Raw genomic sequence first — 20,749 nt, 5'->3', positions numbered from 1 at the left:
ATAATGATTTTGGCATCATTTTGAAGCTAAAAGGATAATACAAAGGAGCAACAGGAGGGCGTTGCTACATAAGTAAACGGTGAGGTCTCTGCACATTTGTGTTTGCACATACTGTGTTGTGTTTTGAGGGGAGCACGAAGAAGAAACCAGTCTGTATTTGGGAACAGAGTCTGAGCTTTGGGGAATTTGAATCTGTTCAGAACCTTCCTAGTCCTATGGGGAGCTATTTTCAGAGTTTGTCCACCATTGTTTGTGATCTGAAATGACTTCAGCAGCATACAAGCCTGATGAAAAGGCTCTTTGATCTGGCTAAATAAATAATAAAGAGGCCAGGAAAAGGGGAAGTAAAGGGTTTGGGGGGGGGTAATGATTGTAGAAGCTCGTTGCAAATGTTTTTGAAAATTCAAAGGCCTCAAATCTCTGTGCACACAGGAAAGGGAAACAGATCCTTAATGGTTATGCTGCATCAGAAATACTCATAATATTATATATAGTGAATCTGAGACATAGCCTGCTTGCTGTTTAAGGGAGAGGTATTTGAAAACACGCCAACAGTCAGCTCCTCTAGACAGGGTGATTTTTGTCTGTATTGGATGGATCCTGGCTGCTTTGAAAGAACATGGGGGGGGGGGGGAGGGAGGGAGGAGAAAGGTTCAGCTGGCAAGGTTTCCAGTAGGGGAAGCAACTGAAATTTGTCTTCAAAGCATTGGGAATCTAATGAGGTTACTTTTTAACCTAAATAGCTGCACAGAGAAGAGGTTTCCTTTGCAAGCAAATGCTGAAGCAGTAGAACAATTGCAAGACTAATCCATAAATTACAGAGCAGCGTAGCAAAGGAAGGGAGCGAGTCCTCTATTCCCCTCCCTCTCCTACACACTTTAAGAGAAACTGTCATTTAGACAAGAAACCTTCTGTGTTACTAAAGGTGCAGCTGGGTAATGGTGTGAGGATTTTAAAGACATACAACTTTCCGGAGTGCATTGCCTCGCACCAGGCTGTGCTAACGAATGTCTTTGCAGCCTCGCCGGAGTGATAAAGTATTTTCAGAGTCTCCAGTTTTCCTGCGCTGCAGCTCTGTGTTTATCGGGATTAATTTGGATTGGTAAATGTGTGCATTTTTTGAACTGTGCGTCAAGGAAACAAAGCCCCTTCTTTCTGCTCGTGAAGCCACACCCTTTTCTGCGGGTTTTTCCCCTCATTGTTCGGGGGAATTTGAGGGTGACCTAACGATGCGGTTAAATAAAACTCGTTGAGCAAGATAAACATTGGGGAATTCACAGCATTCTCATGCTTCACCCTCCCCAGTCTGGGAAAGGAATGGGCTGTGTGGTAAGTTTAAACCAGTCTGCAAACAGTTTGCCTCACCTGCTCTTGGGCGGTGTAAGTTTGGGAACACATATATGTTCGTAATGATGTTGGTTTAATGTAAATACTGGGCATGCCAGAGGCATCTGTGCTGTTATTTGGAAATTTTAAAGAAGGTTCAGAAGAGGGCTGGCTGCATGTGAAGCTCCAAAATCCTATTCTCTCCCTAATATCTCAACTCCCCTTTAGCATTGGTGATGAAAACAAACCTTCAGGTCTAAGAGGAGAAGATGGATGCCTTGGGCTCAGTGTCCTCTGGGGTTGCAAGGTCTCCCATGGCAGCACAGTGAGAGATGAGGAGAAGAGGCTTGCATGGATGCAGGTTTGGGTGCAGAGGAAGCTCGCTGTCTTTCTGATTCAAGCGCCATCCTCTGTTCAGAGCCCAAGTGACTGAGCTCCTGCTGTGGTGATTAATCCCATTGACTTCACAGAAAGTTTTTAAGAAGGAGGTCTGCAGAATTTGTCCCATAATTAGTAAATCATGTCTGTGCACTGCGTTCCCCTGAGCAGCATCAAAGTGGGGGATAATCTGGTATGACTAGGAAGCAGAACAAAAATGCATCAGTTTGATTTCAGCTGTCTAATCAAGTAGAGTCTGCTCCCTCCTGCAGTCAGCGTTTTCTGGTTTGTGCAGGAGGGCTGTGGAAGAGAGGGGAACTGTAGCTTCTTGAACATGAAACAGGCAGGAGAAGTTGGGAAGGCAGAAAAAATTTTAACAAGCCAGAGACCTTTCCTGATCTCTTCATTCTTCTGTCCTCCCCACTTTGTTGTTCTACCCGCAGATCTTCTGCGTGACTTGATGTTTGCAATCCTGGCAGCCTGAGGACTCCTGATGGCTAGGTTTGCTTGCAGAACTGCCCTTACTCCATATTTCTGTCTTCATAACTTAAAAGCTAATGTGACCCTTGTAGTTGCAGAGCCATAAATCCAGGTTTGTACTTGGCCCACGTGGTGTTTCTCCGATACGCGCCAGGGACTGTAAAGGAAGCAGAGATTCTTGCGTGATACAGTCTTCAAAATGAAGTGGCCCTTAAAGTTATGCTTTCAAACTTAAACACTTGTGGGAATTATTGCTCTGCATATTTTTTCTCCGTGTTTGGGCTTTTCGGGTCTTTATGACACTGAGGCAAATGGAAGGAGATTGTGTAATTTTGTTTTCCGTGTATTTTGAGAGTCTTTCTGCATTTTTGCATGAAGTGGTTAGTTCGGATATAATTTCGATTACTACTACAGGGTTACCCGAGGACTGATTCTCTCATGGAGGGAAATTTCTCCTACCGTTCTATCAGCAATTCTGTTAGGTGATCCCAATAGTGATTTGTACCTTAAAATTTTGCAGTCTGGCTTAAAAATCTTGAAAAGTCCAGTTGTGTTCATTTACCTTTCTGAATCATTCACTCCAAAATTGGTTTACCAGAGAAATAAATTCCACAATTCTCACGTTAATCTGAGGGATCTCAGCCCCAGGTATTGTGAACACACTATGTGTGTGTGTGTGTGTGTATATATATACACATATATATAAAAAAGTATTTTATAAGACAAAATTGAAAGTAGTGGGGCTGCTAAAAAGTTCTTTGTGTATGTAAAAGTTTCCATACAAGATCTTAAAAGGTCTAGTTGTCACTGTGAGGTTACTAGGATTATTTATTTTTTTAAAAGATAGGATATATTACCTCAGTTGTGTTATCTCATTTTGCCGGGAGTATGAATGCATTTGTGACATTTTGGAAGCTCTAATGCTGTAATGCAACAGAACTAGAGGTTCCCATGTTTTAGCTTGAACCCACAAGACTGGTGTAATTTCAAGATGAGAGGCTTTGGATGTGAGTGCCAAGATGCTAGAAATCTTGGAAATGTATCTTGTTTAGAAATACTCAGCGATGATTTCCTAGAGTTGTTCTTTACAGTAGATTTTTATATGTCTTCACCAGGCAAGTCAGTACAAAGACTGTCCCTTGAGAATTTAGCTGCTGCTGCTGTTTTCCTTTGGCCATCTTTGTGTTCCTTTCATTAGTGCTCAGGTCCTGCAGAAATGGCAAGGTACTGCCTGTGCATCTCTGATGGCAGAATAATGAGATGCTTTTAGTCAAATAGCTCCAGTTGTCAACATTGGCATCTAGATAGCCCTCAATAGGCTTATAATATTAACACACTGAGATCAGCAGAGTCAGTCTCTCTGAGTAACTGCTTCAGGTTGTTTTCAGACTGGAAGAGAGCATTTTTTAGTTTCAGAATTGGAAAGATGTGTTTTTGCATCCGTGAGGCAGACTGGCAACATCTCTCTCTTGATCTAACCTCTGTAGGTCACCATAGATTAAATGTCACAGCAAGGTTATTCTCTAATTGATTATAACATCAAAACAGAGGTGCGTGACATTAGGTAAACATTAAGTTCAAGGAGACGAGTGGTTTCTGAAGATGCAAAGTTTTAATTCTGCACATAACTGGGTGAGCTAAGAAAGGAGCTGGAAACCACCTGAGACAAACCAGATGACCTTGAGCATGGCATGTGATGGTTTTGCCTCATTATTCATTATGAGAACTCGCAAATAAAGGTAATGAAATAAATGCAACAATAAGTAGAGCTGACCTCCCAGGAGGGGAAGAACCAAATTGCTGCTACTAAACTGAACATTCCCGAGGAAATTAATTGCACATCTCTCTTCTGCATGACCCCTGAGATCCTCACGTTGCATATGATCATTTCTGGGGAAATACAGCTCCTGAAATGATGTTGCTGGCAAGGACCACAGTCACCTGAGTGTGAGAAAGAGAGAAACAGTAACTAGAGGAGTAATTATTTGTTTTTTCCTAAGTGACAAAGGCTAGATTTGGTTCCCTGTTAAGGAATTTGAGCATCAGCTTGGAGGTTTCTATGTACCTTCTCTGCTGGAAAGCAGGGAAAATGAGACATAAGGTGCATGATATTGAAATAACGAACCCTGCGCTGGGCTGAGAACGTACGAACTCCTACATGCACTGCCAGCCAGATGTGAGTAATGCAGACGTTTCCTCTTTGGACGGGTACAAAGAGTTGATGCGTTCTTTCTGCAGAGAACAGGAAGGATGATGCTGAGTGTTTGCACATCAGCGGCGAAGCCCATTGTGTAACCCTTTAGTTCCCAGTTCAGCTTCGTGCTTGCTGTTGTCAATTGACATGCCACTAACACTCGTGGTGTGGTGGGAGAGCTATGCTGTGGGCTGGCTTGCACATCCAGTACCCCTACTCTGCTCAGCAGAGCAAGTGTGTCAGGTCCTTCCTGTGAGCGCAGACAACTGTGGGGGTGTTCTGTAGCAGCTATGGCCAGGTGGAACAACAGTATGTGCTTTTCCAGCTGCAGTGTTGAACTGCATCCCAAAGGATGGGAAGTTTTATCAGAAGAACAGGAGTGTTTCAGAACATGTTGAACTGCCAGACTGGGTCTGCACCACGCTGAGGTCTGTGGTTAAGAAGAGACTGGCTGCAGCATGGAGAGGGAGTGCCTTCAACTGTTAGAATAAAGAACATCCAGAGAAGTTAAAGGTTGAATGTCTTTGGAGGAGGAAGCAAAACCTGCCTCCTGAGGTCATCCAAGCACGATAAATCCACACAATCTTCTAAGAAAGATTTCTTACTTGGCTAATGCAGCAAAAGTTGAGCTGGGGATCTCCAGCACCTGGGAAATGTGAGCTGGTGTAGCTTGGAGTTAGTTCTGTGATAGACTCAAGCATGTTACAGATTGCTAGATCTGTCTTTGATATCCTATAGGGGTTATTGTCAGGAGCAGTAAACATACCTACTGCATAGGGCTTAGGGTGGTTCTGAATCAAAAGGCTGCTTCTGATTCTTAGGCTGGTTTTCAGATCCTTTAACTGTCTCATTTGACCAGGCTGGAGCTTGTTGGCTGATATTTCAGAAAGCTCGAATCAGTGGTGCTGGCATACTAGCATAGAGCTCAGCCAATCCCTTTAACTCTGTATCCTGACTTGCAGAAGAAAATGCATTGTTTTCTCCATGAGAGATGGCACATTTCAGGACAGAACAAAAGAGCCCATTCCGAACAGTCCTCAGTTTAGCTGTTCTATCCACAAAGTATGGATCAAAGTTATAAAAATAATTTTGGTCGGTAGTTGTTGAAGGAGTGTTTCTGTACAAAATAGACTCAAGAGGAAAGACCTTCGTGCACTTAGAATGTGTTTTCTGATAATGATTTGATTTTGCAGCATTTTAAAAAAACAAACTTATAAAAATGAGGAAAATGTCACATACAAGTCTTTTGTGTGGGAAGACCCGTGCATAGGAGCTACGCAGGTCATCCCGTGCCTTGTCACTGGGTTTGTGCACCCTTGCCACTGGGTTTGTGCACCATCTTCTGCATGGCTTTGATGGAGCTTCTGCTCTCTGTTTTCCAGGCAGAACCCAGATGTGCAGCTGCAGTTACAACAGAGACCACCTCACCACCACAGCCCAACTTCTTCCTTGACATCCCTGGGATCTTTGACTTTGCTTCAGTCTCCACCACCATCCAGGCTGTCCCCTTCCCAGCATCAGCAACCTCTGACTCCAAGCCAGGGAGACCCTGGCATTCTGCCACGGACCCAGCAGCCATTCTTGTCCAGCCAAGTCCATCAGGGAGATTTGTACCGACTATGCCAGCCCTTCCTAGGCCCGCAGCAGCAGCAAGGCGATTCCTATTCAGTAATGACCCGGGCTCAGCAGATACCTTCCCCATATCAGCAGATGCAAGTAGATCCTTTTGCCATAGTTTCCAGGGCCCAGCAGATGGTGGAAATCCTGTCAGAAGAGAACAGATCTTTACGGCAGGAGCTGGATGGGTGTTATGAGAAAGTAGCCCGGCTGCAGAAGGTGAGTGGTTTTGGATGTCAGGCACTCTCCTGTGTCTAGGATCGTCCATAATTAAATCATCTAATCTGCAACTGTTACATTCCTTGCTTAAGGGATTGATTATCTACTTTAGAGTCTTTTATATGCAGATTGGTTAGTCCGTATCCTGTCCCTTTGGGCAGCAGCTTAACTTTGTCAGAAAATAGAATCAAAGCCTTCAGTTTTATTCTAACAGCTTATTGACCGTGCTCAAAAGAGCATCCTCATCAGCTGTCTTGAAGAGGCTGACTGTTTGGCTTGCTTGGTTAAATTAAAGCTAGTGTTCTTATGTCCAGGATAGCAGCAGGCTTCATTTTCACATCAGTCTAAAAGACTTCAGAGACTGCAGGAAGGGGCTGTTTGGAATGACATGAGACCATAGTCACTCAAGGAGGCAATGGGATATTGCTACCGAACTGGTTGGCAGGACAGTGTGCAAGACAAGTACTGCTGCCATGGCTACTTTAAAGACATTTGGACTGCAGGACTGAGACTAACACTTCTTTTGTCACTCCCTCAATACCACACAACTTCCATGAAAACTTAGTATCTTGGTTTGGATCGAGCTATTTGCCACCTTTGGCTTTATGAAACAAGTAGAGTAAGTGATGCTAAAATGTTTTAAAAAAAAAAAATAAATCCCGATGAGACCCATCATTAGCATGCACGTGTAGAGGTATTTTCATTGCAACCTCATAGAAATAACTTCTTGATGACCAGTGGTTTAAAGCAGTGCAGCAGGTCAGCTTTGCTTCTGCCTTGCAGCTGTGAAAAGGCTGATGCTACTTGTAATTTAGGACTCTCTGGGCCTTGCTGTGCTCTTTGGACTGAGCAGTTTCCAGGGCCATAAAAATGTGTGGCTGCTTAAAACACTTGTTTGAGTTCAGGTGACCACTGTGGCTTTCCACACTCACTATTCCCTATGTTACCTCTTTCCAGGGACATGTGTTCGTTTTGTTGTATTTTTTTTGGAAGGTTCCTAGCCAGGAAATGCTTTAGAGAAATATTTGGCAGCTTCCTGATAATGAAAGAAGGGTAAAAATGCACTTCCCTCCACCGCCCTGTTGATCACTTGGTGTAGACAGTGCTGACGGGGTTTGCTATTATGTGCATCCATACTTCCATAGCGATGCAAACCGTGCCTGGTAAGGAGAGTTAGAAGTGAATCTCCTGCTCTGGGTGACCAGAGAAGCTTTATGCTGAAGGCTAGAAGGAAGGATAAAACATATTTTACTGCATGTTTCCTTCCCCCCCCATTTAGTAAATTGAACATTTAAAAGCACAGCTAAGTTGGTGAAGTGTAAACATAGAACGTCAGGAGGTTTTATTATGAATTTTGGACCATAACAATTACAGATCGGCAGAGTTCATCACTAACACAGGATCTGCAGCTAGCATTTTTTTAGCATAGTTTTGTCTGCCTTTCTGGTTTTATTTTACTTACTCAACTTGATACCGCATTAGCTGTTTTTATAAATGCTTTTTGCCCAAACTAACAGTACTGCCAAACTGCCCCAGTCTTAGAAAAAAATAGATGACATTTGCACTTCTTCAATTTGCTATATCTATGCTCTGATCATATTGGGGAAACAGAGTCTGGAAGGAGAGTCCAGATCTTCGTTTCAACCACTGGTATTCTTTATACAGAAGGATCCATCACAAGCCTGAGATTCTGTCGTTTTACTTAATGTATAGGTGTAGGTTTCTTTCAATATAGAAAACTTGAGAGAAAGTAATATCCTTTCTGAGACTGAATGAAAAGAATTGTTAGCGATAAAATGGTAAGTGCTTGTTTTCACTTCCACTGCAGCTGGAAACAGAAATTCAGCAAGTTTCAGAGGCGTACAAAAACCTGGAGAAATCATCCTCTAAGCGGGATGCCCTGGAAAAGGCCATGAGAAACAAGCTGGAAGGAGAGATTCGTAGGCTGCATGATTTCAACAGGGATCTAAGAGGTGAATGAAGTAAAACTTCTGTTCTTCAATGGTTGGGGTTTTTTATTGTTGTACTTACTTGGCAGGACAGTGTTTTGCTGCAGAATTCACTGTGTCTGTTGACACAACTAGAATATGACAGGACACTCAGGTATATTCAGTAGTCTGAGATCCTAAGCGCTTGCTGGGAGTATGAAAAAGACAGGTTTAGGAGAGTGCTGTAATCTCTCATTTCCAGCCTGTTTCTCATTGAGAAGAAACATGTGATAAGCCAAATACCATAAACCAGATGCAAGGCTGGAATTCTCTCTTGTCTTATATCCTAGACACAATTTGTACAATTTGTTCAGTTTATACAAATGGAAAGACGTTTTGCTGACTGCCTAATCCCACACCAGGCATGTTCACTTTATTTCCTGTCCAGTGACCCTTTTGCACTGACATACAAACTGCAGACTGTCTGTTCTTCCTGAAGGTCTTGTCATTCCTTATCAACGTAGGCATCTGGTTTTTTGGATCTCCCTTCCTTTTCCAGAGTGAGCTGTTATTAGTGTCTGGTTCTTGCTAAGAGGCTGAGGCAGTACAGCGGCTGGCAGTGGAGAGTGAGGTTGAATGGTATTTGACCTTAACATGGGTCAAAGTTTAAGCATTCGTTTGAAAAGCAAAAAACATTTGCAATGTGAGATGTTTAAAGGTGCACAATCAGTTTTTTTTAAACTGCAAGTTTAATTTTTTTAATGAAAGCCTTCTGATTGTCCTACATGTCATCTGCTCTCACTGTCCTGTGTCTCTTTACTAAGACTATGTTCCCAGAAATTGTTTTGCATCCAAGAATAAGGCCACACAGTGCTCAGTGCTATCGAGAAGGACAGTACACAAAGGCCTACATTAAATAATCTTACTCATAATAAAACACAGCATAAACATTTCATGCTTATTTTCATAGACTGATAAAAATTTCTAACAGCCTGCAGCAGCAGAACTGTTAAGCTGTCCTTAGGGTTTTACACTTTTCCCTAAAGTCAGGTAATTGGACAACATTGATTTAATCTTCTAAATATTAAGATTTAGTGGAGAATTATAAGGAAATATTTTAATTGCATGGTAAGATCTATTTGGGTGGAAAAATAAGGTGTCCAAGCATTTGTAAAAATTGAAAAAAATAAACTTCTTATATGTTACAATTGTTTAAAGTAATTTTTTTGGAACTTTATGTAACCTGTTTTGTCTCATTGAGAATATTTTCTCAAGGACTTAATTAGAAACATTTCAAAAGTGAGTGCCAGCTTTGATAGGCTTTTTACTTCTGGCTGTATAGAATTAGGAGATCCGTTCCCCTAGCTTGCATAGAAATATCCTGAGCAGACGTGACTTAATGCTTGAAAGTTTTTAATTATTTAGTGTTCCTTTTGTTAAAAAATTTTGCAGAACGTATGGAGACAGCCAACAAGCAGCTTGCGGAGAAGGAATTTGAGGGGTCTGAAGACAATCGGAAAACCATCTCTCAACTCTTTGCACAAAGTGAGTTATGCAATCGTTACGGGTCAGTAGAAACACTCTGGTCATCCCGGGAAGGATAACAATGCAGCAGGTTAGCGTAGTTTGGATCTGTTGGTTTTCTACTGAGACAGAAATCAGGGCAGTGACAGTTCAAAACTGGCAGTGGAGAAAGGAGGAAGGATTCAAGAATTCCTTTTATGTCAGTATGTGAAATCCATCTGATGGCATTTGTTAGCGATTTTGGAGCAAATGTAGTTTGCAGTTAAACTGCAAAATTAGTGTTTACACCATAATGTACAGGATAATGTGTCCACCTGTTTTGTCCCCTGAAAGCTTTGGAATTAAACCTTTCCAGGCTGACAAGAGTCCTGGTATAAGTTAAGGCCAGTGGGATTGGAACCTGGTAGTCTCCTATCTCTTTCCTCTTTAATTTGCCACTGCCCTATCCAGTTCAGCAAAAATGAAGGGGACGAACACTGCCTGCAGTATGCTGGGCTGTGTAAGGGTCATGAATTCTGTCCACAGCAGTGGATTTATCACAAGGCAAACCAAAATGACGGATGTGAAATGCTGCTTTTCCTTTGTACTGAAATGTCTTGAGGCCGACGGCAGCGAGCCAACTTTTCTCTCATCCCATAGTGTACTCCACCCTTCTGACAATGCTCACTTTTCTGCAATTGTTATATAAAAAGGTAATGCAATAAAATTGCAAAATAAAGATTTTCTGTGGTGTAACGCACACTGCTTCTACTGTGACAAAGGCTGGTATCCCTCTCTTGTGTTGTCTTTAGCTTATTCCTTGTGGCCTACGTTGCAAGCAGATGGCTGTCAGGGTGTGAATTCAAAACTCCTGGTGGCAGTGGACAGTCTGTGAGTTTAGTCTGGCATTCAGACTGGTTGGGTGGACTTTGAGGTCCACAGTTTCCCCCAGAGAGGTGGGAAGGTCAAAGCTGTGAGGCCTTACATTCAATTTCTCCTTTTGGATGAGCATGGAAACCATAGTGCTACATTTCATCGGCCCCAGCATTTTTAGGGGTGCTGTAGGCACTTGTCAAGTGAAGCAGTACTCATTTGGGGAAAAATCTGGAACAAAACTTCCAAAAGCCTTGCTGCAAGCACTTTCAGATTAACAAACAGACTCCTGGCATTGATTGATACCTGCTGGCGTAATGCCACCCTGTCTCATCTGTGCCCATTTTCTGCAATACGTTTTAGCATGCTGACACTGTCAGCAACTCATTTCCTGGGTGGAGGAGAAATACTGGGACGGGAGAGATGGGGAAAAGAATAGGCAAGTGGTGACATTAGTCTTTGTCCTTGTCTCTTATGTCACAGGCTAGCTCTGAGTTACAGTCAGGGTTTGCTCTGCATAGTTCTGGGTGCTGTTGGTGGACAGGTTTGTTTTGCAACCTGTGTGTGGGCTGCATTGATTCCCTAGCAGAAGGGAATCTTTAGCTACTCCGTGTTGTTAAAGCTTTGCTTCTGGCTCTCTGCTGGCAGAAGAAAGGGAATAATTGTGGTCCTGTAAATATAGTTATGCATATGCTTGCACAAACGGGCCTGTGTACTCCATATGCAGTCTGTCCTAACACCCAGGATCTAGTTCCTGTTTTTCAAGCCTTCCACTCCTTGTCCTCATTCCTTTGTCGTGGGATATTGGTTTCTGGAATGCAGTTTCTCTGGTGTCATCAATGCTGGGTGTAGATCACTCCAGGGAGTATTCTGTGGTTATGTATCCAGCAAGCGTGTTAATGTTATCATTGTAGCTGATTGGCTTGAGCTGGGACTGACAACATATACAGAGGACATCAGCTCTGTGTTGTGGCTTTGCTTTACACCCCTGTGTGATAATTTCTCCAGTCCCTAATTCTTTTATCCTATTTATTTTTTTTTATGAAGGCAGTTGCCCTGTTCCTAAAACACATAGCTGCTCCCATTAGGTCCAGGTCTTTCTGGAGAGCAGCAGAAGAGGTCCGGTGCCTTAAAAGCATCAGACATGAACTTTCAGTGCTGGGCAAAAAGCTTTCTTGAACTGCAGGTCTGCTTTGAGCAGTGGGAGAACAGATACATGTGCCTCAGTTCTGGCCCAGAGGGTCATTTTTAAGGGCAGCAGAGGAAGACTGAGGAGTTCTCACTGCTCACTTGTTTTCTGACTCCCCTGATGATACTGCCAGCAAAATGGGACGACTGAGTGTTACTTTGAGAAGGAGGACAGCTGCCCCAGGTAGAACAGCCTTCCTGTTTGTAGGGTCAGCGTGAAAAAAGAGAGCACAAATTTTTCAGGCACAAAAGTCTGCCATCTCCTCTCCCCAGCCTGGGATATTAAAATCACCCAGTTTGTTTTCCACTGCTGAAAGCCAAGTTTCACTAACCATCTGCATAATCAGAGCAAATTACCTAACTGTACTGAGTGATGCACATTCTCTTGCTTCTCCCTAGCACTGTGGCGCATTGTTACTTGAAGGTACCCTGCTTGTTTTTCAGGGTTACAAGTCCTTTTCTTCCTTGAAATCTGCGTACTTTCCCCCCCTAGCACTAGATTTGCATTCTCCCTCTTGAGAGAAGTTCCAGTACAATCTTTCCTTCGCCTCTGGAGTGAAAGACTCCTGAAGGCTGAGTAGAGACGAGTGCTGTCCATTGATAACTCTACCTTTGTTTTGGTAGACAAGGAAACACAGAGGGAAAAAGAGAAACTGGAAATAGAATTGGCTGCTGCACGCTCCACCAACGAGGACCAACGAAGACACATCGAGATCCGAGACCAGGCCTTGAACAATGCTCAGGCCAAGGTGGTGAAACTGGAGGAGGAGGTAAGGATGCTGGGAGAGAGAAATGAGGGTAGTTTGGGTTCCAGTAAAAGTGACTGTGGGAATGAGTTTGTCTTGCGCAAATTATAAGGCAATCTGCTTGCTTATGCCAGCTTAGCTTTGTGTTGGTTAGCTAAACCACTGAACTGTGCACAGATAAGCCACAAATCTGTCTTTCCTTGGAAGTGCTTTCGTCTAAGCAGCCATGTTTCATTTTCTTTTTGTTTCAACTGATAAAAGTGGGCTGGAACTGAAATCCCAGCCCTGGCAACCTCCTGAACTTGGCAGAAATTCAGATCTGGATGGACTTTTAACTAATATCAAATGAATGCAGCTTGTCCCCTTGCCAGGTGTTCCACTTACACCAGGGTATCATGGTGCACAGTGCAGATTGCTGTATGTGCCCAGCATTCGTAATAAGCTGGGCATGACCTTGGTTGTTTTCTCTCCTTTTCCTCCCAAGAGGGGATAATCATTTGAGCTGCTTAGCTGGACAGCTTTCACAGCAGTTTCTTTTGTAGCCTTGTCCCTGCCACTCACACGTGGCTCTCACCTCACTGCCCTTCTGCGTCATAGTGTCCGTCCTCTTTCCTCCCGCCTACTCCTTTCCTCTCAAAGGCTCCATTTCCCACTCCCAGCCTCTGCTTCCTTTACTCCTACTCTTCCTCCATAGAGAGCCTCTGGAGGAAATCTCATGACCAAGCACACTTCCTCCACTGCAGATTTGTTCTCTCCTCCTTCAATTCTGCCATCTTCCTGCCTACTAGCACTTCACCATCACCCTCAGTTGAGCACAGTGCCTGTATCCACTGGCATCTTGCTGGCTTCAGAGACATTCCTCAAACGCTTCCCTTGTCTCCTTCTACTCCTCTCTCCCTTCAGAATCCCATTGTGCCAAGAGACGAGGAATGATCAATTACAAAGTAAACTTCCTCCTGTCTTATCTTGCCTGCCTGCCTCCTCTCCCAAGTGCAGATGTAGCCGCCACCTTAGTTTTAGCCTGCTCTTCTCTAAGATCTGTGTTTGCCTCAGTAGCCCTTCCCCTGAATCTTCCTTTGTTTCTTTCCCTGGTGTCCTTAATTTTTACCCCTTGCAGTACTTTTAATATCTTCAGCTTCATGGAAGCCCTACCTCAGTCTGTCCCCTCCTGGATCTGCTCTGCTCATTCAGGATGTTGCAGGGTTACCTGCCATCATACCTCATTAGCATTTCTCCCCAGTGCTCCACCTCGCTTTCCTTTCTCCACATCAAATTCAGGCAGTTCCTCTTTGCTTTCCAGGCCCCTCTTGGTTTACCCAACCCTGTTTCTCTCCTCCCCTTGTTGCTGAGAGGATATCTTCTACCTTTGTCCTTCTCAATTTCCAACCACCCCTTCCTCCCCACCCCAAACAAGCACTTCTGTGCTTTCTCCCAGACTCTCCTCACCTCCGCTGCAAACACTGGCAAGGCCACTTTGAAGCATCCCTTGCTGTGATGCTCACGGCGTGGTTGGCAGGGGGCTAGGCCACAGTTCATGCTAACCCAGAGACTAGTTGGCTTGCCCTACGTGTGTGTTTCCATCTGTTGTCTCTGGTCCCAGATGCAGGCTGTGAGCTTTGAGGGCAGGGAGCTTTCATTTGTACAGCACTTAGCATCACCAGGCTGGGGGTCCGTCACTGGGGAACCAGGTTCTGTGCAATACAAATTATCATAATAAAAAAAGAAGAGCAGAGTCAGAGGAATGGCCACATTCAGCCTTGCGCACAGTTGACAAGTCCGTTGATTTCACTAAAATGGCAGCATCTCCTGAGAAGGCTGACTTGCACCTTTGTTGCTCAGGGGGACAGGTTATAAGGGTAATTTAAACATGGCATGATTCTTTTTGGCTCTAAAACTATTCTGTCATTTGATCCTGCAATGTATTGGAGCTCTTTGGCTTTCATTCAGTTTTCAGCACCTTGTTACACTAAAAGTCTGATGTGTGACTAACTTTAAGCACACAGGACATCGTTGTGGCTTCCCTGGAACTATTCAGATGCTTGGAGTCAACGTGTGTAGAGGTGCTGTGATCAGCCAACACACACAGCACTTGGCTGAGTTGAACCTCTGTGTAAGCACTCATATTGGCTCCCTCACAGTAAAGTCCAAGTCTTTTAGGGGTAATAATAATGGTATGTTTTCTTTTCAAAAGACCCCTCTCGTTTTACTAGAAGAATTGGGTTCAGTGCTGTTGCAAAGTGTTTCTGCCTAGGTAGAATAGTAAAATAGGTAAGTAAGTCTGGGCTAGATTGCATGATAGCTTAAAAAACCACACATATGCTGATATAGAGTGGAATGCCCTGGTCTCGATTGCATGAGGGTTTGTGGTCATTTGCATCCAACCTTTGCTCGAATCCCAGAGTGCGTAGGAAGTGCCACCCTTCCTGTTGTAGATAAATATGGAAGCATCTCAGTGAGAGAGCAGGAATTAACTCTGCTTTTTCCTAGAGGTGAGGGGGGGAAAAGGGAAACAGGAGGGGTAAAGAGTCACTTTTGCAGGTTTCCCAAATCACTTTTAAATGAAATACTTAAGATTATAAAGCATTTGTTGCCTCATTAGTATTAAATTGTGAGAGCTTCTCAAATCCCCAAGCTGTTTGGTAACTTTCCGAAAGACAGCCAAGCAAGCTGTTCACTGCTTAGGGCACCATTTAAAAGGGACTGTAAATGTCAGCCTGAGTTAGTGACATTCAGTGACCAAGATATATGAACAATTTGTCAATTATTTCTTTTATTACTGCCAGCTTAATCTGAGTTACTAGTCCCTGTAATTGTCAGGAATTTCCAAACTAGTCCTGCAGAAGAGGGTGGAGTTTCTTACACTAAGGTTTGGCAGCCACTCTGGCTTAGGGCCTGAGGGGGGTGTGCATATTTCAGTTGTTGCATCCTGTAATGTAAGTTTTCAGCTTTTTTTTTCTTCCCCCCTTCCGTTTTGACTTCCCATTAAGCAGAGTTACACTGCCTTATAGTCACAGATCCTTTATAAAAAGAATATTTCCATTCTAATGAGAGCTATAAGCCCTATAAGCTGAATTTAAATGTTGCACTGGAATCGGAACTTCCAGATTCTTTTAAAAATCTTTTGCCTGAATTGCCAGTTTGGACAAAACCGCCCATGTTTAAAATGTAGATACTTGTCTACTCCTATGGAGCTTTGAGAGCTTTTATATGTACTGCATTTTAGCATCCAAGTTAGAGGGAAGAAAGAGATAAGGGGATGCTAAATGTGATGGAGAAAGGAATGATCTTGGAGATACCGAAGTATAGTGTGAAGCAATTGGAAGCAAAAGTAGACATTCACAGAATACCTTCCCTGGTCTGTTAGCAGGGGTGAAATGACTCTTCAAATTTAGAACAAGCTGCCATTAAAGTTTTAGATAGTGTGGAGTTTATTTCTGCAAAGTGCTAAAAAGGGCGAGTGATCATGGGTATTTAAAACAAACTTAAATATGTCTACAAACAGACTTGCGAAGTATGTATATTTTTTTAAACTTTAACATTTAAACTTTACTGCTTCTCTACTATACGTAAAGAAACCCAGTAATTAACTTCTATTTTCACTTCTCCATTTTCATTCTTCCCTTTAGTAGATGTTCCACAGTTATGCATGTCAGCAGCTTATTAAAATTGTTTCTAGTGAAGTATTAGTCTGTTTTTTAAACTTCAGATTATTTTCATTACATGCAATAAAGTTGAGACAAATTGAATACATTTGGGGTAAAATGCATGTTGGCTTAAAAACATATATCACAGTCTGAAATTGTTAGCGATAATATTTGCAGCTAAAGCAATGAAAAAAATCTCATTTTGGAGCACGTGGTGCCTGATGGTCTTAATTTTGATGTCATCATTTGAATGGCTGCAGGGTGCAGCAGGTGGGTAGCTGGTACATGGTCACAGATGGCCTGGATGTGTGAGCTATTAAAATAGTTGCGTTACCATGCTCTCACCAACATCTGCTAGCGTACACCTTGAGAGCCTTTAGCGAACGGAGCAGATGGTTAAACTTTGCTTTGCTCAGGGCCGAAGGCAGAATTGCTGAGTTTACAGAAAGGACCATCCTGACCAGCCTGGGACTCTGAGTAAATGCTGGCTTATTGTAATATTGCAGGAGGGAGTTTGGTGCCGAATACTTTATCTAACCACAACTGCTGGATGGAGAGGGTACAATTGCTACTGGTTTTACACTTTCTTTTTCTTTTTCTTTTTTTTTTTTAAAAAAAGGAATTTCCAGAAGTTTTCTTGAACTCGGTCATTTTTGCTTACCCTGGTTAATTTATACAATGGAAGACCACACTTCAACTTAAAAAAGTTTGTGGGTTTTTTTATAGTAGTGTAACTTGTATTCCTTTGCTCCACCACTTTACAAGCCACTGTTCTAATGAGTGCCTTAAGGAGACAGCTTTGAAAAATAGTGACTACCACTAAGAAGATATAAATATCGACTCTTTGCCATCCTCATGCACACACCTTGCAATGGAAAGAGAAGCCAGACATCCTCTCTGGTGGGTGGAGATTGGGGGCTGCAGGAAGGGAAGAAGTTTGAATGAAATATCTTTTCTAAAAGTGGCTTGTATTTAGAAGCTATAAGATCTTTCAGCCATCAGAATTTACCATAAACCAGATATCACAGCTAAGATGATGTATTCATTTCCCACTCAGCTATTGTGGAGAGAAATAGTGCATTATTTCTAATAACACTGAGGGTTCTGTCTCGGGGGGGGGGGGGGGGGGGGGAATGTAGAAATGGTCATTTTCAAATGATATCTATTGTACTTTACATGCTGTGTGACCAGAGCTCTGGCTTGTAGGGAAGGGACCCAAAGGAGAGTTTGTGTGCTTGAAGGCTTCTCTGTTTTTTTCCAGTCACTTCTCTGGGTCTGTAAAAGGATATTCCTGGTCTCCACAGCTTTGTCTCACTTAAATTCTTAGACTCTCAGAGCTACGTAACTACTCCTTTCAGGACAGAGTTGCTTTTAAAGGGGACACCTTTTGGATGGCTTATCATTCATGGATGAGTAGGGTGGAGAGGAGAGAAAACTCCCTCTCTTCCTTGTAACTAGTACGTCTGTGTGTCTTTGGTGACCTGCATTCCTATAACAGTGCACAACTGGCTTTTTACTGCTGTGTTGCTACCTCTCTTATTCTGCCTGTTAGTAATTTTCCAGAGGTGGCTTTGAGAGTTATAACTTATTTTAACACAAACAAACAGAGAGATGACATTATGACATTCCCATGCAACAAACGCTATTCCCTAGCAAGAGGATAGTGTTACCAAATTGCTTCAGCATGAGTTCTTGCTGAGGACAGTGGCGCCTTATTGGGCCTGAATTCAAACAAACTGAGGGTTCAAAGGCATCCTGGAGGAATATATTCCAACTGCAAGAGGGAGAGGTGGCTTAAACGTGCTTGCTGTCTTTTTTTTTTAAACTACATTTCTGCCATAGCAGGCAAATTCTTGTGGGGAAGCACATTTTCAGCTGCATCTGAATGGATTCAGCTTTAGGATAAACCCAGAATGTAGTGAAAACACCCTGAATATATTAAACAAAGGACTTTGAAGACATCAGAAATAGTGGGTGGGAGACAAGCAGATGCTGACGAGTGTTACCAATTTGCTGAAATAGGAGCTGTCCAAGATGAAGAGGGTAATGGCTGGGTTTGTCAAAATGCCTGGGAGGGTTTCTGAATCATTGCTAGCTATGCAGGAAGTCTTCTCTTCTTCCCCAGAAAAACTCTTTGCTGAGTAACACATCTGGAAGCGATGAATCTCTACAAAAGAAGATCCTTCCTTCCCCCTCACCTGCTATGTCCAGGACTGTGTTTGTCCTGCAGAGGCAGCCCCAGTCCCGAGGATGTTACAGCCTCTACCTCCCTTGCTTCTAGCGACTTGACAGTGAAAATTCCTCCTTCCTGTATGCTCTGGCTCCCTGTGCTGTGGGCATGAGACCTCCAGGCCCTCTTCAGAGCCTTTCTTCTGCAAGGACCTGGGATCCCTGAAAGAGATCGCATGGTTTGTTAGAAGACTTTGCTGAGAAGCCTAAATAAAATGAAGGAACAGGATTTGTTTGGCTTTTAGAATGTTAATCCCTTTTCTGCTGGGCAGTTGTAGTAATAATCAAATGTTCCTGTTTCTGACAGGAACGCTTTGTCCTTAGCCATTGATTTTAGACCATGCAAATGCTCTCTGTAGCAGAGAAGCCTGCAGGTTGCCTGCTGCCAGGCATTACATTGTCTTAGGAAGTCTCTTCTTCCGTGAAAAGATTCTGAGGACTAGTTTCAGTTTTCTAGGTTTAGTGAATTTGTTTAATCATTTCATTCCTGTATGTTTCGAGTGGATGATTCATTTCCATTGCAGTTCAGGGATATTGGTGTGCAGACATTTTCAGGCAGTAAATCTTTCTGACTAACTTGGAAACAGATTGCTCTTCAGGTCAGCCAGACTCTTGTGAGTAATGAAGCCTCTGAATCCCAAGCGTATCCTGCTTCTCCCAGCTGGCTCTCAACTGCAGAAAGCAATCTTGACAAGGGATAATAAAATGAAGACAGAAATACTTGATCGGGAGGCCAGGGAATCTTTCAGGAGTATTCCCTGCATCGATTAGCATTTTTGTGTACTCAGTTTCTGCAGAGTCCCAAGCCAGTCCTTGCCACCTTTATTTTTCGTGTCCTTGGTCCTGTTGCAGAATTTACGTAATCATCATAGTGGATATGAACTGGAGAGTGACTGCTCTTGTTTAAAATGGTTTAATTAGAAAATCTTGTTGATTGAGTTAAAGCCTGACCTCTGATACCTGGTTAGGACATTTTCCAAAGCAGTCAGGGATTGACCTGGAGAAGATACGCATGCGATTAAAGTTGTGCCTTGTGCTGTAGGAAATGCTGGGAGGGGATACAGTCATGCTGAAGTGCTCTGCTGTGCTTCCAGATGTGCACTGAGGTTATTTGAGATCTTACTTTCTTAAAGAGGTGTTATAATAAAGATATTATTATGAGTAAAATGCTCTGTATTTTCAGAGCACCCTTCAAGGCCAAACAGTTACAACAGATTATGTGAGCATGAGCTTCCTTCTTAGTTAAATGCAGTACCATCAAAAGGAAAATTACTATCTTGTCAAATTTATTTAAAATTATATACCCAAGGGAGTGACTGCATCCTTATGAAGCTTCAGGAATGAACTCTTACCTAGAACACGTGTTCATTGCAAGGCTTGTTGCAGAGGAGAGAATCCCGGCGTCCTTTGATGCCATCTGCCCCGTCGTAGATGTTACTGTGGCCCTTGGCCCTGAGCAGCCAGTTTTGGCTCTTTGCTGGGAGAGAGAGGGTGGGGAATCCATGGCAAATGACCAAGAGCAAGCCTCAGCATGCTGCCTTTTTTTTCTTCCTCCCATCTCACTTACATCTGCAGCACCCTGGCAATACTCAGGAAACTCTGTTTCCAATTGCTGTCTTAGGAAAACATGATCATACTCTCAATTTATGATAACTCCCTCTGTGCTTGGAAGAATTATTCCTGATCCTCTTTACATTGAGAGGACAGACCAAGTCGGAAATATTTAAAAAAAATAAAAATTAAAAAAAAAAAAAATTAGACTTCACTACTACCACTCCTAGAGAATCCTGGTTCACAGAAAGGTAAATTGTTCCTCACAAATACTCACAGTAGCAGAGACGGCAGAGCTAGAAATGAATGACACTGCCAGAATATGCAGTGGGTTGACTGAGTGTAGTGAGTGCTTGAAATGAAACAATCTCATGTATAAAGGATAATTGTGTTAAAAGACACGTTAGGAAAGCTGAGCTGTCTGGAGCACACACGTGCCTTTAAAGTTTACTGAACATCTGTGTTCTGAAAAACTGAAAATAACTTCAGGGATTCTTGAATTAATTCTGGGTTTTAAGCTGTTAAAAATAAAAAAACACCCCCCACACAACCTTCGAATTTCCTAGCATTCCTAATTCTTCCTGATGCTGGAAGATGAATTGTATTTTGTGAAGGGGAAAAAAAGTTGTCTTTAGGAAAAGCCACTGAACAAGCCATGCCTGTACGTTAGGTCTGGTGCATGAGTTAGGCATGTGCAGGCAGTGCTGGTGAGTTGGGCAACAGCTTGTGTTGCAACATTTCACCTGCAGGTTTGGCTGATGGGAGCGCTTTCAAAGTGAATGTTTCAGTGGAATTTCTGTGTCCTAATTCTTTTTTTGGCTGGGCTCTTGGTATTCTTTGAATGCAGGCCAAAATGTTAATCCACACATATGC

General features: G+C 42.9%; 1 protein-coding gene across 4 annotated transcripts in view; it reads left to right on the top strand.

Annotated features, from left to right (window-relative positions):
• Positions 1-20,749, top strand: part of AMOT (angiomotin) — a 65,296-nt gene that overhangs the window by 29,795 nt on the left and 14,752 nt on the right. For all 4 annotated transcript variants that reach the window (XM_054839495.1, XM_054839497.1, XM_054839494.1 and 1 more), the window contains 4 exons: positions 5,761-6,214; positions 8,043-8,187; positions 9,595-9,687; positions 12,331-12,476. In XM_054839495.1, the coding sequence (XP_054695470.1) occupies positions 5,761-6,214; positions 8,043-8,187; positions 9,595-9,687; positions 12,331-12,476 (838 nt within the window). The remainder of the gene's footprint in view (positions 1-5,760; positions 6,215-8,042; positions 8,188-9,594; positions 9,688-12,330; positions 12,477-20,749) is intronic.

Source organism: Grus americana, chromosome 12 (genome assembly GCF_028858705.1).
Source record: "Grus americana isolate bGruAme1 chromosome 12, bGruAme1.mat, whole genome shotgun sequence".
NCBI lineage: Eukaryota > Metazoa > Chordata > Aves > Gruiformes > Gruidae > Grus > Grus americana.
Note: the sequence above shows the minus strand (reverse complement) of the source record. Positions and strands in the feature narration are given on the sequence as shown.